The sequence below is a fragment of the Neolamprologus brichardi genome, chromosome 12 (genome assembly GCF_056152115.1).
Source record: "Neolamprologus brichardi isolate AB-2024 chromosome 12, ASM5615211v1, whole genome shotgun sequence".
In the NCBI taxonomy this organism is placed as follows: domain Eukaryota; kingdom Metazoa; phylum Chordata; class Actinopteri; order Cichliformes; family Cichlidae; genus Neolamprologus; species Neolamprologus brichardi.
The window spans coordinates 14,784,659-14,801,948 of record NC_142115.1 but is presented as its reverse complement, the minus strand read 5'-3'; the positions used below and the strand labels follow the sequence as shown (position 1 = coordinate 14,801,948).

At 40.2% G+C, this 17,290-nt stretch overlaps 1 protein-coding gene across 1 annotated transcript; it reads right to left on the bottom strand.

Moving 5' to 3' along the window:
* Positions 1–687: 687 nt before the first annotated feature.
* On the bottom strand, positions 688–16,012 carry LOC102781605 (phosphatidylinositol transfer protein beta isoform). Its single transcript, XM_006805913.3, has 11 exons — positions 15,948–16,012; positions 13,567–13,597; positions 12,121–12,266; positions 11,794–11,885; positions 11,660–11,667; positions 11,483–11,557; positions 11,320–11,403; positions 7,434–7,511; positions 5,235–5,345; positions 4,717–4,839; positions 688–1,561 (listed from the first exon to the last, which is right to left on the bottom strand). The coding sequence occupies exons 1-11, from the start codon at positions 15,965–15,967 to the stop codon at positions 1,514–1,516; spliced, it is 816 nt and encodes a 271-aa protein (XP_006805976.2). The 5' UTR covers positions 15,968–16,012; the 3' UTR covers positions 688–1,513.
* Positions 16,013–17,290: the final 1,278 nt, after the last annotated feature.

Below are 17,290 nucleotides of genomic sequence, written 5' to 3'. Positions count from 1 at the left end.
TGTGGCATACTAATAGATCCTCTCACATGGGAAAAACAGAACAAAACAAAAAAGAACCCAAACCTATGTGCCTCTTAAGGGTTCAACTGGGTGCCTGACATTTTCCAAAACATTTGGTGGACACACTTTAGGAAAAAATGGCCAGTCAGAAATGAGAGAGGTAGCTAAAACAATGGCTGGCAGCAGAGGTTCATTAAGTGTAGTAGCTCTGATAGTTGTAAAGGCCTGGACACATAAGCAACTCTACATGGTACTGGTATCCACTAGGCACTGATAAGGCAATTGCAAATCTGTAAACACAGCTAGAATGATGCAGAGGAGGAGGAGGCCTTCTTGAAACTGTCTACCTCAGAGAGCCGGAGGAGCGAGAAAGGCCTCTGGTGGTGGGTTGGGTGAGTGCAGCACAGTTTGGCTTGTGACAGAGGCTGGAGGGGTGTAGCACCATCTGTGGCTGTTTTTCAGTGCAGTTTTTTTTCCTCTAGGGACATCTTTTAAAGAGGTGAATGCTGCAATGTATGTTATGTGCGACTGTTTTCAGAATAGCGAGCACAGGGTGGGGGTGAGAGTTGTAAACATATTCAAAGTAACATCCTTTAGCTAAAAGAGCTCCCGAGGATCTGCCCCTGTTTGAGTTTCTCAAAGATCAGTCAGCACAAAGATATCCACACCTGTGAGTGAGTGTGTGAGTGAGTGTGTGTGTGAGTGTGTGTGGGTAAGAATAAATTCACATGTTTATCCTCTCTGCACACTGTATGTGTCATATGAATGTGTGTGTGTGGGCTTCCTGTTACCTTTGCATGTGGGAGTGAGAGTGAATACCTGTACAGACATGATTGTCAGTGTTAATAAGATGCAGTGCTTCGATAAGGTGGGGTGTGGTGGGGTGGGGGGGTGATGGAAGAAGGATTACAACGGGCCAAGACGCCAAGGCTGTTAGTAATCACTTAATGGAGGTTATGGCAGGAAGGAACAAGAGCATGACAGTCTCCTGCCAGGGAATGCAAACCACACACTGAGCCACAGTGTGTACAGTGAAGACTGAGGAAGAGACAAAGAGAGGTCACAGAGGGGAACATTCTGTGAGGAATGGGGGGTTTTTTGGTAGGGAAAAAACAGGAGGTTGGGGGAGCTGGAAATATTTGGTCCAACACCTGCGACTGTGGAATCAAGCTGATGAATTTGCTTTTGTTTTTTTCTTTAAAAAGTAAATAGCTTTTCTTTGCGTCTCTGCAGAAGACTAGGTCTCAATATCCCGATGGCCCTTTCTCCGTCCAAGATCAAAATTAACCTGAGTCTCATCAGCCAGCATCGTATCGGTGGCTATAAATCAATTCCTCACTGGATAGAATGACTATGATTGGGTTAAAGCCGGGGATCTGCTCTATTGATTGCAGGTAGCAGCGCTCCCTCCTCCGCAGCGTGATTCAGTTAGGGTAAAAAAGTGGCACCGAAGGAGCCCGCTTAGCAGTCTTCACAACTGCTGTCATTGTGGGTGTGGTGTTTAAAATCCTTTTCATTCATCCGCAGCGCTGGTTCCTCGCACATTACCCTTTTTGCGAAGCTGTGGGGAAAGGGAGAGAAATAACACGCGTTAGATTTATGCAAGCTAAACACGTAAGGGAGAGTTCAGATGACGGCTTTAAGAGTTGCTGGTTACTGGGAGGGGTCGGACTTCTTTCTATTCATTAAATCTTACTTTTGGCTTTGCAAACCAGTAAAAATACATTACATTTCTTTTTGTAAACTGGAAAAAGGGCAGCTCCAAAAGTCCTTATCAAGCCTCCTGTTTGTCTTCTAGGTAGATAAAAGCATCACTTTCAAATTCTCCCACCCTGAGGCTGATGGCTTTGGAAAGTCAATTAGTGTTAGAATCTGATAGCCGAACACCTTAATGGAACAGTTCAAACCAACACTGGCTCTAAACAGAGGAATAGACAGATCTGATGAAATGGCACGAGGATTCACCCTCCCACTTCTCCATCTTTTCACCCCCCAATCCTCCCTCCCTTTCTCCTCAATCACAGCACAGACTCCTTCTCAACTGCAGAATTCCATTTGTATGTTAATGAGGAAAAAGGAGCCATCTTGAAACCCCCTCGTACACACCCCGTCCTCACATACCTCCTCCTTCCACACCATCAGCACCCAACCACTATACTTAAAGAGTTCAGATATGACTATTAGTATACAGCTTCCTTAATGTTGGGTTTTTCCATTCCCCCAGTGCTGTGTTTGTCTACAACGTGAAGGGCAGTGACTTGTGTGTAGGCTGTTCTCACCACCACCCAAATGTGACCCTGGTAACCCTTGAGCTTTAAGGTTCAGGCTTGTTGCCCTGCTTGCCACAGCCGTCTTTGATTGTACCAACCTGTTTACTTACTCCGAGGGAAAACTGGAAACACATGCTCAGCTGGGCGAGATGTGAGAAGGCAAAGCGCAAAAATTCTGCATGCTGGTAGCGAGCCAGGAATGTTTGAGACTGGCCCACTTTGGCCGGTCCAGCCCAGATTCCTCCCTTGTTCTCCTTGTACGGCCAAAAGCTCCCAGACTGATATTTGGAGAAGTTTCAAGAGCAAGGCAGTGGAGAGGTTTAGAGTGAATGCAAGACGGAGAAACTGAAGCCTGTGATTTAGAAGTAGACTATTTTACTTTTTTTTTTTACCCCACATCTTTTTTCTATGGGGATTAACTGGACTGCAGGAACTTCTGTGCACATATATAACTACTTGTGTTAAACTTGTATGCTAGCCTTTCATAGGAACTTTCGATTTGCAATAAAAGTAGGTTTTATTGCACGTGAGCTATCAAATCGAACATTATAGCTCCTACTTAAAATGAACAAAAGCAGTGGCAGCTCAGTAACCCTAAACGGCCTGGAATACCACAGAAGACAACTAAAATGGAGGAATCTTTAAAGAAAAAGCCTGTTCACAACATCTAGCTACCTGAGGAGCACTCGAGGAGGTAGGCACACCACTGTCGAAGCCTATAATCAAAAAATGCCTTTATTAACATGAATATAGACAGTACGTAGTACGAAGAAGGAATAAGACTAAGATTAGCAAATCATTTGTCAGACATGGTGGAGGCAATGTTATGGCATGGGCTTCTGTGGTTGCCAGCAGAACTGGGTCACTGGGTATTTTCTGATGATGTGATTACTAACAGAAGTAGCAGGATGAACACTTAAAACACATCTGTACTGCTGAGATTCAGTCAAACACTGTTATCCTGTGTTCAAATCGCACAAAGAGAAACATTACAAAAATGCAACCGAAGATGTTTTTGTGGTGAACAAATGGATGCTTTTCACCAGTGTTTCCTCTTAGATGACTGCTTTTGGACCTCGAATGTGAAATGGTATGTGCACACACAAGCACAGTGGAGTAAAGCCCTTTCTCAACACCGAAGAGCGCAGAGTGAAGTCGCACCATGCCATGAACAGCTGCAATCAGCCAAGCCGTGCTGGCTCGCTCCACTGCACCGCACAGAAAAACTAAAGTCGTCTAAAGTGAGCATCTCACGAAGCTCTGTCAACTTAAAACATGAGACAATATATTAAGACTTTTCACACATAAAAAGGTTCCTGCAAGCAGACACTGTTTACTGTGAAGGTCAACGCTGAACTGGATGAGCCATTAAAATGGACGGATGGATGGAATAATAATACGAATGGTTAGGTTATATAAACTACTCCAACTTAGTGATTGGTTGATAGAAAAATAAAGAAAATGATACTGAAGTGTGCAAACATGGACACAGAAAGTAAACTAATCCCCAAACTATAAAGACTCATGCAGAGTTACGGTTGGGGGACTAACATAAAAATACCCTGCACTTGGCAGACATTGTTACACATCACAAGCTGAGGGGAGACCATCATGCACTAGCCATGGGATACACTGCAACACAGGCGGCCTACAGATGACGGTGCAAATGTATCAGATCATAATTAGCTATATGGCATGATGCGGCACAGCCTTGCCAGGCTAACAGAAACCCCATTAAGATGCTGCCCTACCAGTAACAACAAACAGCAGTACAAAGACCTACACTTGGCCTTGCTACTCCTCTGTAGCCTTTGTACCTCGTACAGAACCAGTCTTATGCCTCTGGATAAAAATACAATAAAGGCAATCATAGAAATGGGATTTTGAGGAAGAACAAACACTGTTCTCACAGTCATCAGTTTTGTGCTGATTACCAAACAGTTTAAAGATGTTTAGTAACAAACAAAACAAAGCATACATGAAAAGGAAAAAATATGACAATTGATCTTAAATGTAATATTACTGATATTGAAAATATTGATTTTAAAAAACAAAACACTAAAAACTATGAGGTTTTGAATTCACATATATTAATAAAGGGCCTTTTACTTGTGCACTCGGTAAATAACACCAGGATCCACTCAAAGAAAGTCAGCTAGATCGCACCACTAGGGGTCAAAGACTCCACAGGGAGCCCTTAAGCCACTACATTTACTCCAGCAGTCCTCTGGCTTTATCACATTAGCACACTCTACTTCTAGTGAATGGAAGACAACAGCTGAATAACTAAAATTGGTGTTACACGGATTTTGCACAGCGAATAAGAGAAATTTAACCAAAGAAAGTGTTTAGGGTTGGGAACGTTTGATTTTCTCTTGCACCAAATCCATCACTTACCAGACTTAAAGTTTAATTTTTAACTGTGATTTTCTATTTATACACTCACCTCATCCAGTTCTCTCTGCGTTTCCGCCTCCATACGCCGTATATCATCCATATTTAGCTCCACCCACTTATCAATCCAACAGAAGAGCTGGCGATGGAAGTTTGTGAAGATCCTCTTCTCTTGCTGTGGTAGACAGCAGCAAACTTGGTTAGGACTGGGTGATGTTTAGCATCAGTCGAGTGTTTATAAGTACATTTGAAACTTGAGAAACTCTAAACACAAATCACTCTACTGTATCCTACGGGCTTAACTTCCATTTGACTATAGAGCCCCCAAACATTACCTCATCATGTTTGCAGTTACAGCTTGCTTATAATAATTAAGCACTAATTAGGCACTGCCCACCCAGACAGAAGAGGCACAGTAATGCATGCGCAAACTTGCAATACTGTCTAAATATAACTCATGAGCCAACTGTGTAAATAAGTTTTTCCGTCTTCTACTATATTTCGTTATCCTGTATTTATACATGTGTAATGCCAATAAAGTTGAATCCTAATCCCAAATATGTCACTAACCTCGTGGATGAAGTTCTCCACTTTGGTCTGCAGGCCCCACCACTTGAACTTGACTGTGACTAATTTGTAGGCACACATCCTTGGGCATTCAGGATTACTATTCAGCTCTTTCTGTTGAGAGGAACAGGAAAAAGAATCTGACTTACAACCCGTCACTATATCAGAATAACGCACTGCAAAAACTTGACAGAAACTTTCCAATGAGAGAACAGTTGTAAAAACAGCAGAAGGCATTATTTTTGACAAATCTAAGATTCGTTCATTAATACATAATGCTTTGGGCATGAAGGTTGCTGAAATAATTATCAACATGAAGATGTGCTGTGCACAGATAAAAGTGCCCTAATCTACAGCACACTTTCTAAATCTATCCGCTGCTTGCACTCTGCCGCGCGCTCTGAAGAAGAGAAGAAGAAAAGAGGCTGGGTGTTGGGAGGGGGGACCACAGCAAAGTGGATAAACTCCAGATGAAGGGACCATTTCTCTGCCTCCACCCTGACAGCGACACCGTTCCCGACAGGCATGTCTTTGTGGCCACAGAAGGCAGATAAAACGGTGCTCACGAAGCGATAAGGGCGCCGCAGTGCAAAGCCGGTTACATTATTAACACCTAGGACCTGCTCGCCCCCAGAACACACACACTCTCCCTCTGAGAACACCTGTTTAATTAATCACTTCATTCTGGCTCGGCATTCCAAAAAGAAAATGCCACAGACCCGCCTCAATCGCCCTCATCCCACTGCCGTTTGATGCTACGATCATGGAGAAGCGTGAGAGAAGGGAAATGAGAAACATTTCTAAATTTGCAGTGGGTTTAGAAAAGTTGTCATCGCTAAAGGAGAACTTCACATGAAACGGATTCTACATCAAAACACTTACGGTGACATTTCTTCTCTCCCTCTCTGTGCCCCACTCAAAGGAGCAGAAGTTTTCAGAAATACAAAGGGTACCGATATGCAAGCATGTGTGCATGCAGAGATAGACAAGAGTTTTATTGCTCTGAGAAGCTGGCAGAAATTGTGCCTCTGTTGTCACATAACTACTTTCTCCCCCCCACCTTTTCAAAAACAGTCTTTTTCCATGTCCACAGCGGACGGGAAAGTGATCTAATTAAAAACACAAAATAAAAGTTGTGCTTCTTTATTCATACTTTTTAAAGCTGTTTGGCTGCCTTTGTTCTGCAAAAATTCTTGAAGCAGAGGAAAGTTTCCCATGGTGAACTTTGAGGGCTCCACTGCAGAATAGAAATCCTCTGTGCTCCAAGAGCGAACAGGACCCGGCTCCGAGGTACGCCGGGGTTTAGAGGCGAAAGCAACAAAACTACTGACAAAGTTTCTCTGTGGATGAGCTACTTATTGACTTTTTACCCCTTATCAAAAGACTCTGAGTCCACAAACGGACACTTTACTTCCAGCTGTGGACAAAGCCTGAGTGTTCTTGCAGGTCTGTAAGTTACCTGTAAAAAACTTTTAATGCCTAGATCTCATCACATAAACGTGCTGCAGGGACATCCACACAAAACACAATCCAAGCTGCACTTAGACTTTGGAGATCAAAACATTGCAGCAACTACATACAATGCACATGACTGTACAAAGTCATGAAATATAGAAGCAAAATCCATGAGAGCAAGACTACTAATCCAGGTCTTGATGACCAGATATATACCCATTTTCCTATAACTTGGCAAATGGGTCAAATGTTTGCCTCCGTTGTTTTTTTTTTTTGTTTTTTTTAAAGCACCCTGTGGCCTAAGACCGTATTCAAAACTCTTAAATGCATCGCATTTCATTTAAAAAACCGAAAGCAAGAAAGAAAGAAAAATCCACTTCTGCTGTATTTACATTGAGCATCCACACTAATTTGCCTTTTTAGGCCTCCCAGAGAGGAAACTTTTGTCAAAACTGCCAAATTGGCATTCATTGTCTAATTGAGTTTGATTGGTAACTACATGCTACCGTGGATTTATACCACCCAAACATGTGATCCTTTGTCAGAAGAAAGTCAAAGAAATCAGCCTCAACCAGCAATAGTTCATTCACACACTGAAGCCCTTATTGTCTATGTAAGCAGCCACTGTGCAGTTGAAGTCTGTATTTTATCAAACGATTATTTCTGAACTGGTGCTGAAACAGTCACATGGATGTCAGTCACACACCATTTTCAGATTAAAATGTATGTAGTTTACAACAGCATTACCTTCCAGTTGGGACCAAGAGGTCCTCTCCCAGTCTTGACAGACTTGAAAATGGCAGGATCCTCATCTTCCTTGTAGTCCTACAATGAAACTTTCAGTTACTTTCATTAGTAGAATATATAGCACAGAATATTTAACAAAGCTGAGGCAAGCTTATTTATGAATACTGGTATTTGTTTCATTTTGCAACAAGAGCCAAGAAATCTGCAGGATTTTACCCCAATTTAAAAAACAAAACAAAACACAGACACCGTTTTTAAATGAAAAGATGGAAATGTGGGACAACTATTCAACGACGAGAGTAAGGGAACAAAGAGCAGAAACAGCTTAACTACAAGAAAAGTCAGAAGAGGGCTTCTCCCTTTTCACAAATCCTTCCATCTCTGCAGATAATGTCACAAAGCAGGACTAGAACACAGCTGTGCTCACAAGTGGCTTGAAGATAAGACTGATCTGTGTATGGGGGGCTCTGACGCTTGTTTAATTAGGGTGATGATGCCAGTTAACGTAAGTGAATGTACTTGCATCTACCTGTTGTGTGCTGATGAGGATTTGTGCTGCTTATTTAAGTTTGTATGTCTGCAGCTCCAACTGCAAAATAACTTTTTACCCCATATACAGTATCCAATTCAAAAGGTCATGTCCTGCCAACATATTCTGGTGAATTAAGCACTTTTGCCCTTTAATACAAAGAGATCTTGGTGCATAGTAAAATGTAGAGGGATACTGAGCACACGTGACGAGCACGAAAAACTTAACAAACCTGACTTTCTTATTAAAAAAAAAAAACAAAAAAAAAAAAACACGACAAGAGAAATAATAATACAAATAAATGAAATGGCTTTAACAGTATCAACAGCTCAAGGGCCCAGCAATTTTAAATAAATCATGATGCGCCTGAAGCTAAAAGCTACTTTTTCAGGGCTACTATCCAACAGGAGGGTGCCAACCGTGTGGAAAGAAATAAAAACGCACCACTAAAAAACACACACGCACACACACAAGCCCACACTTTCTCTCTAATTTGGGTGTTTTAATGCTGAGAGCTCCATCACTATAACAATACACTGTGCTGCACTAATGAGGTCTGTGAATCGATGTGCCGTGGTACGCGAAAAGAAGCCATTTCTAAAAGAGTGTGTATTAGACTGCAAGTGTGTTTACGTCGAGTGTGTGTTTGTCTAGTTCCGGCACACGCAGCACTGTGAACCTTAATTACACTAACAAACTCATCTGTGCTGGCGGTACGCCCCAGAGCCTGCAGTCATGCCCGAGGCTGAGGGCTGATAGGGCCCTCAGACACAACACACTCCTCCAGCAAGGCAAACACGTCCGCCTCGTTAACTACCCACCGCAAACAAACATGTACACACACAGAAACTAGGGCTTCTCGGCCAAATAGCCACATGTATGCTTGCACGCATACCGGCAGTCCCATTAAAATGAGGCAATGTGATGTCAAATAAGAGCAATGACCTGCAACATCTTCAAATATGATTTCAGAGATTCCAAGCAGTATTCAAATCTTTCATTTATCCTCAACTGGTATGTGTATGTTTTTAAATACAAAGATCTCTCCAGTCAGCTGGCTGTATTGGGACACACTCCTGAAATCAACTATTTTTAATGCACTGTGTTATTACAGCACAGCAAACACATTTTCAAACGGGGCAAAGAAACAGACCACAAAAAACACAAGAAAACAAAACAAAACTAAGAAGTAACATAGCCCAATAAAGCAGAACAGTCAGCCAAGTACACAACAGCCCAGAGAGCAATTAATGTTCTGTGTCTTTATAAAGAAAAGAAAAAAGAGACTGGGGAAAAACTCACAGACAAACCAAACCAAAATAAAAAATACCAAGGAGATGGGCTGGACCTGATGCCAACTTCAGTAAAATATTTATAAAATGGGTCAGGATTGACTAAAGGTTTATGAAGATTGCCAAAGATTCTCTTCACTTGAAATGCTCTACTTATCGTCGATGCCACGAGCACAAGCAACTTTTTCAGCTCCATGAATGAATAATCATACCTGAAAAATCAAGTATGTTGCTGTAACAACAAAATACACAACTGTTTTGAAGCTCATGTCAGCCTGTAAATAAAATCCAAATGTTGAGTTAAGTACTAAAAAATGTGCTCCAGTCTCTCTCGTGCTTTTTAAAGTGGTGCCTGGCTGACATATGACTTGGTGAGTTACAAATCTGAGATATCTGCTAATAGTTTTTTCCTCACAGACACACAAAACATCAACATACACATTAAGTAAAGTGACTCTAAACTAGTCATAGGTCTAAATGTGAATGATTGTCTGTGGGTCTGTGTTAGCACCATGGCCCTGAAGCAATTTTTAGGAGGGAAGAAGAAGGAAGGAAAAAAAAAAAAAGGATGGATAAGCACTGTTTGTGAACCTGGAAAACTAAAAAATATATAGACACAATATCCTTATTTTTATTATCTAAAACTGAGGACATTGTATGACTACTTTCCTAATGAGGCTTTGATAGACGCGTTTATTGTGATTCTGGATGTCTATAAGACTACGTCAAGTACTTTCAACAAGTTTTGTTTTTACTCTAAAATCTGTAATGATTTTGCCAAACCTATTCCTGACATATGCCTGCCAAACAATAATTTTAAAAAACCCTAAAACTAACAGTGAAATTAATATAAACTACACACATTTTCAAACAATAAAAACAAAATTGAAACGAGAAACACACTTTGGAAACTAAAACTAAAGCCCAGCAAAAAAGTAGAAGAAAAGAAATCATTGTGAATAAACAGCTTAGCAGGAGCTAGAAGATACTGAATTCTGATCTGTCTAACAGTCATTACAATTTTCAAAATATTTTATTAGCCTCCCTGAAACTGGAGTAATAGTCAGTGAATATGCACAGATACATTAAGTGCTACTTCTTCTTTAACTAGGACATCTGGTTGATTACCAGTTTATATTAACTGAAAAAAACAAAAACAAAAAAAACAGATGCACACAGCTCTGCTTGTGTTAAAGCCTTGATCACATCTTGTGAGTCCACTAGGGTCCACTCAGGTCCTAGTGAACGGTTGTTTATGAGACAGAGCACAGTGTCTGCATATCTGCCAGTTTTTCCTGTCCGCTGTGGATTTACACTACAATGCACCAAGTACAAGTGCACCCCAAGTGGCAGACTTCAAAGAATGACTACTTGGCTGTCAGGAGTTTGGCTGTCTGTGTCCGTAGCTGAGAATAATCAATGCTTAAGAGCAAGACAAAGTTGAGCAGAGAAACCACATGCTGTGACAACATGTGATTTATATGGATGGCGTGATTTCTGACCAAACCAAGAGCAAATCTTTAATACATAAACTAAACCGATTTAGCCAAAAGATTGTCCCCTGAAACTCCACAGATGAAACGACCATGTGTCAGTTAGCTCGTCTGTATTGTTTTCATGAATTAAACTCTGACTCTAACAGTTTGAGAGTGCTGTATAGGCAAGAGAAAGGATCGCACAAACACCGTTTATTCTGGATTTTAAATTGGACTGCAGTAATATCACACCAGAGAAACATGCAGTAAGTCATAAGTCACACAGACTGCTAAGTAGTAACAAAATGCTCTTTCAGCTACTTTCAGATATGTATGCAATTTAATAAATTGGTTAGACGAGAATAGAAAGAAAGTGCTGTTTCATTTCATCAGTGTTATTCATTTGCATCCCTATTACATAGGAAAGGCTAGATGTCGTTTTTCTCTCTCCCTGGAAAACACATATATATTCAAATTAAATCATAAACAGAGCCATAAAACACCTGCTTACGAAACATTCTCATGACAAAGAACTGTAATAATCAAAGTTGTCCACATGAAGGCGCCATACTGTGTATGAAGCTACTTACAGCATGGGCCACTTGACTTCTGTCTGCAATGTCAATGGGCACCACCGTTACATTCTTCCACGTGGAACTGTCTAGTTTGTGCACCTGAGCAAACACAAAAAGATATGTTAGAAAATAAAACTCATGATTCATATTAGACATCTGTTTGCTTTGACGTCCTCACATTTTCTTGCGTTCCAAGGTCTGGTTTGTGCCATGTCTCAATTTTAATGAAGAAATTATCTTTCATATATTCATTCTAGAATAAAGAGAAAGAAGAAACATAATGAAGAAAAAAATATGTAATTTTTTTCTTATTAACTTTAATCTTGGCTAATAAAACCCATTTAGGGTTACATACCGTCACAACTGTTCCAGGTTAGGCATGAAGGGGAAAAAAAGGGGGGAAGAAAGACAAGACATGAACTTAATTAAAAGTGAGAAGAAGAGTTTCAAGGCAAACCTAAACTAAGTGGTGCTGGGAAGGGGACTCACTGGTTCTGCAGTAGGGGTAGGCATTCCAAGCCTTTTCATGGAAAATCAGGGCACCTTCAGGAGCTAGGAGTCTCACATATCCTGGGACTTTACTGTAGGGTGTGGTGGAGGGTAGGCGGTACAGGTAAAAGAAAGGAAGGAGGAAGACTTATCACCTATTTTTTCTACAGCAAAGATTGCACAGTTAGCAAATGAACTGAAAATGCTTCACAGATAAGACAACACTGACACTGCCTGGTAGCACTGCACTATTACACTATAAGAAAGAATCAATGAAGCCAACAGTGGAGCTCTAAAAAACAAGAAATACAAAGGGAAAGCACATACCTCTTTAGGTGGTAAATTTTGTGTGTGTACTGTCCTTTTTCTCCATCTTTTTCATATGGCTCATTCTTGAGTACCTCAATGCCCTCACCACCACCCGTCTCATTTTTACTCGCTTCAGCCACAGAAAACAGCTGCCCCACTTGATACTGCAAGACAAACATCATAATATAAAAAACTGATGCTACACAGTAGATTTAAGTACTTTTTACTGTGACATACATCTAAATCACAAACCAATTCTTTCTCTTCCTCACATTTTGAAAGTTTCCATCTAATAAAATGATATAGGCTTATTGTGAACACAGCAAGGCTTTTTAACCAAACAGTAATCAATGTACATTACTCCTGAGAGCTCAACGGCAACACAGGAAATCTAAAACTGTCAGAAAAGTAAATCAAATATTTTACATTTTTTTAATTCATTCATTTCTCTCTGTCTGTCCCATACAGTGAAATTGTAGGAACAGAACTCAACCCATGACCTGTTTTGTAAAACTGTGCAAAAAAAAAAAGTAACCATAAAATTCTTAAGCTCTATTATTGTCCTGCTGCCACTCTAGTGTAGATTAGATTTCTATAACGTGCAGAGAAAACTTGCTGAAGAGCTAAATGTTTAAGCCAGCTTTTTCAGTTCTGCTGCTGTGTTCCCCAATTCCACCATCTTAAAGCTGAATTAACTTGCGCGTCGTCTTATGATGTTTGAACATCAAACAGCAGAAGAAGAGAATGACTAATAATCAGCTACCATAACTCTTGTTAACATTTCTTCCACAAAGACAGGAATTACTTTTCAAATATTTTGAATTTGGATATGCAGCACTAATTGCCAAGAGATTGTATCCCAGCAGCTGGGTGAAAGTCTGGGATTTATTACAGAAATGTCTCTAAACACAGAACAATTGCTGGCTCAAACAAACAACATCTGCAAAATTAAGCTTTTTCTTGGTTTTAGCAGCCAGCAGCCAAAACAACAGAAATTATACAACACTACCATGTCTTTATTATCAGTGAGTGGAAAAGAACTGTCTTAAACAAAAGGCACATGTCAGAAACTTGCAACATTTCCTTTTAGCCATGCCACAGTGACACATTAAAGCCCAAAAAAGGAACTGAGGGTTGACTCAGTTTAAACAGTCAGACTAACTGAGGATGGACTTTTTTCCAAGCATCAATATGGGCTCGTTTACAACCACACAAACAGTACAACTTCATATTTGTAAGTATGAAGAAGTGCATTTCATATCCTTTAACATTATTATGGCTTTTTCTTATTTAGTTATTATTAATTTATTGTAATTTTGTATGGCTGTTATTGTCATTATTTTGTTATTGTCAACATGATTATGTGTCAACGGCATCAATAGAGAAAATATAAGCAGACTTGACAAAAAGTTAATAATTTACAACATCTTGATAGCATAACAAGCTATTAAGCCACTTACTCACCTCTTCGACACTACAGGGTAAAACCACACGGCTGCAAAAGAGAGAAACATATGATGAGTAACTTTCATAAAGCACGCATTTCTCAAATCCGCTGTTTCATATTAGACAATTTCATGAGATAAACTATCATTCCACATCAATCTAAAGCAGCGACCCATATATGAGAAGGAGTATTCTTCTAGACGTATGCTGACATTTGTATTTTTAAGAGTGAGTTAGAGCACATACTAATAGGACAAAAAAAGAAAACACTGCAGATGCATGTGGCATAAATAATACAGTAATAATACATCCTAAAACAATAAAACTGACTCTGTAGCCTGAAATGTCTCTACATCTTGGCAGTCAAGCCTGTATAGCCTTTGTTATTGAGATTATTTATAAAAAGGTTCAGTCTCTAAATATTACTCATTACCATGCCAAATCAGCATGCACATTTACTCACGCCTTATATTATTGTCTGTATTCACAATGAATGCAACATGACAATTGCCTGTCAGGTCACACTGTATGCAGAAAAGTGCAGAAGAAGCAATGAGATCATAACTACAGGACCTCCGGATTACAAAACCAGAAGAACCACGATGACACACAGAGACCTGCTCACTGCCAGGAACAGGAAGACACTCAAAGTTACTCTTCCTGAGGGAAAAATACTTCTAGAACCACCCATAGTGACATACTGCTGACATCAGCAAGATGAGAGGAACCTATTACTAGACCTGGCTGGAAAAGTTAGAGCTGAATTAAGACAAAACTTTATGGGACTACAGAAAGTTTATTTTGTTGGTTTTTTTTAATAATGTGAGTTAGGTGGGGCCAGAAATACAGTGAGCTTAGCCGAAGCAGTTAAATTAAGAAGACAAAACATATCTGAATCTATTATTCAAGATTTCTAACCATTACAGACCATCCCTGGTCAGTGCACCGAATGATGATGGTGCAACTTTTTCCTTCATGCCCAGAAATAGACGCATTACAGGCTGTGAGTAAAACGTTTCCCATCACCAAACCACAGAGTGCAAAACAAAAAGTTAGGGGGAGAAAATTCTACAAGTACATACCTAAAGCAAAGCTGAAAACACATGGAAACACAACTTTTTTTTCTTTTTTTTTTTTTTGGGGGGGGGGGGGGGGGGCTTTTCTCCTTTTCTATCAATTAACTTTTAATGAGTGAGGGCAAGATAAGTGTCAACAAACCATAACAATGGGAACTGACCAATGTTTTGTCAAGCAAACAAAATGTACAGGCAACATCAGAAGATGTCAAATTCATCAAACCATGTGAGCTTGAGTGCAGTGAGTGATTGTGGGGTGTTAGGGATGCGGGAACAGTCTTCCTTCACTCCTGTAGGCCAGTAAGTGGCCACATGCAATAGTGCAGGTAGTGTCAATTCAGACTTCCAGTGCTTCTTTTTGCTTACCACACAGGGACTTTGATGGAATTAGGGCGCCACAGTGCTGAGGTGCATGCTGGCAGCAATACTGTTATATTTAAGGAATAAGACAATGTTGTAACAAGGTTTTTACATAACTCAAATCTACGTCAATCCTTATTTTCAGAATTCCCGTGCGACGCAAAACATGACCCATTCACATCACGTTTAAGTGTTCAGTCTTCCTGCCTTGAACCCAATTCATTTGGTAAGATGTGAAGTAAGAAGCCTGCTTACATATTCAGCCTGTGTCAGAAGACGTCAGACTTAGAGCTGTAGTTCGACACTCGCCAAGGATAGCAGTTTTACAAATGGAAACTGAAATCTTTTATGCAATTTCAAAACCCAAACAGGCTAAGGCTAACAGCTGCTAGCTTCGTCTTTACTACATGCAAAATGATTGATGCTTGAAACAGACAGGAGTGAACAAACTACCAATTCGTTAAGTAATCAAAATGTGTTATCCTGGGGTGATTAGCTGGCGCCGACAGTTTCTGAGTCAATACTGAAAAGACAGCGAGAACTTGCAGCTTCCAGTTAACTTCCCCTCAGGTTAGGTAGTTAGCTAAATTAGCATTAGCAACTCGGGTGCCAATTCGAGGCTTTGAAAAAGAAAATGTCTGCGCTTTAAAACCACATAACAAAAACCGCAGATTGAAGCGTTTAGAAGCCATCAGCTTGGCGATAACATATGAGAAACTACAGGAAACCAGCAGCTGTCAGAGAATGATAATCTGCTGTCAAAGCCGGTAGGCCAGAGACGCTCTTGGCCAATCCCATCCTCCCCTCGTGTGCCTGACGCTGACCCCGAGACATGATGAAAAGTTTGCATCAGCGCACAGGGACTAAAAAAAACTGCCGTGAGTGCACGGATCTATACTAACCTATAGAGTGCTTTCAGAAATAATAAGAAAAGTACAGTTTAAACAGAAACCCCGCACTTACTACTCCTTGATGAGAACCATCTTAACTTCTTCCTCTCGGTAGTGCCCAGCTACCACTAACTGACGTCATAGGCTACTAAGTGAGGCGGCAGGTCCCTCCTTTGCGGATTTGCGGAATGACGGAGAGGTGGGCCTAACGATGGGCATCATCCAATGAAATCTCTCTTTGGTGACTTTAAACCCACCCACTGTATTTTAGGATGGATTACTTAGAATCCGTTATTCCACACTTGAACACGTAAAAATACTAAATATATAAAATATTAATAATTGAAAAAGTTCAGCATGCGGTTCCATTAATCTATAAATCTGTAAATAATAATTACTCCATATTTAATTAAAGACGGTACAAAGATACAAACACTGAGACCGAAATGTAATTTTCTTTTGTTGTTTTAAATAAAAAGAAATTCATGTTTTTTACATTTTTGAACATGGTATGGCAGATTTCAGCTGCTCAACAGTTCAGTGTCTCCTTTGTCATCTTTTTTTTATTAATATGCCAAATGTTTTCAGCGGGGCCCACGACTGGCTCAGTTTGCTGCTGCTCTAATGCACAAACCATGTTGCTTGCCAGCAGGTTACTGAAATAAGCAAGGTATTCCCTGAAAAAGATGACTGGATAGTAGCTTATGTTATCCCAAAACCTATATATACTCTGTAGGATTAGGTGTGCAAGTTACCCATTTCTTGTGCGTCAGTCCATACATATTTTTCCATATTTGTTGCACCATATTTGTTTCAGGTCATCAAACAAATTGTAATAGTTAACAGAGAAGTAAATATAAAATGCAGTATTTAAATGATAATTTCATTTAAAAGCTACTATACCTATCAGGCCCTGTTAATAATCAGACCTGGGTGTGACTAGTTAAACTGGACTAGCTTTCCAAAAACATAAACACAAACCTAAAAAAACCCAAAGAAGTTTGACAAACATACAAAAAGAAACCCCCGTAGAAGGCAAAAAGTGTCAGGGCACTGTCTGTGACCCAGTGTTTTCTAGTTCTGGACATTATGCTATTTGCTTTTGAATATTCATTGCGATTCTTAGGTTCATGGTTATTCTTTCATCATGTTTTAAGTTTGTTTCTGTTAGCCTTCAGTTCTTAGCAATCTTAGTTCTCTCTCAGTGTCTAATCTTCTTCTGTGTTAGTCAGTCTTTGTCGCCGTGTTTACTCGTGTCTCCCCAGTCACTGTGTCAAGCTTGCATCTGTTGTTTCCTGTCCTATTTTGATAGTCTCTTGTCCTGTATCCATTGTGTTCACTTTGTTCAGTCTGATTTGTTCCTCCTGTGTTGCCCAGCTGCCTCTACTTCCCTGATCATCCTTTTGTGTATTTATT

Excerpts from the sequence above, each read along its gene's own strand:
- LOC102781605 (XM_006805913.3), bottom strand. The coding sequence starts at position 15,967 with ATGGTTCTCATCAAGGAGTA. Across the intron at positions 11,404-11,482 it reads ACCTTGGAACGCAAGAAAAT|GTGCACAAACTAGACAGTTC; the intron begins GTGAGGACGTCA and ends GTGTTTGCTCAG. Across the intron at positions 4,840-5,234 it reads TGGAGAACTTCATCCACGAG|CAAGAGAAGAGGATCTTCAC; the intron begins GTTAGTGACATA and ends TGTCTACCACAG.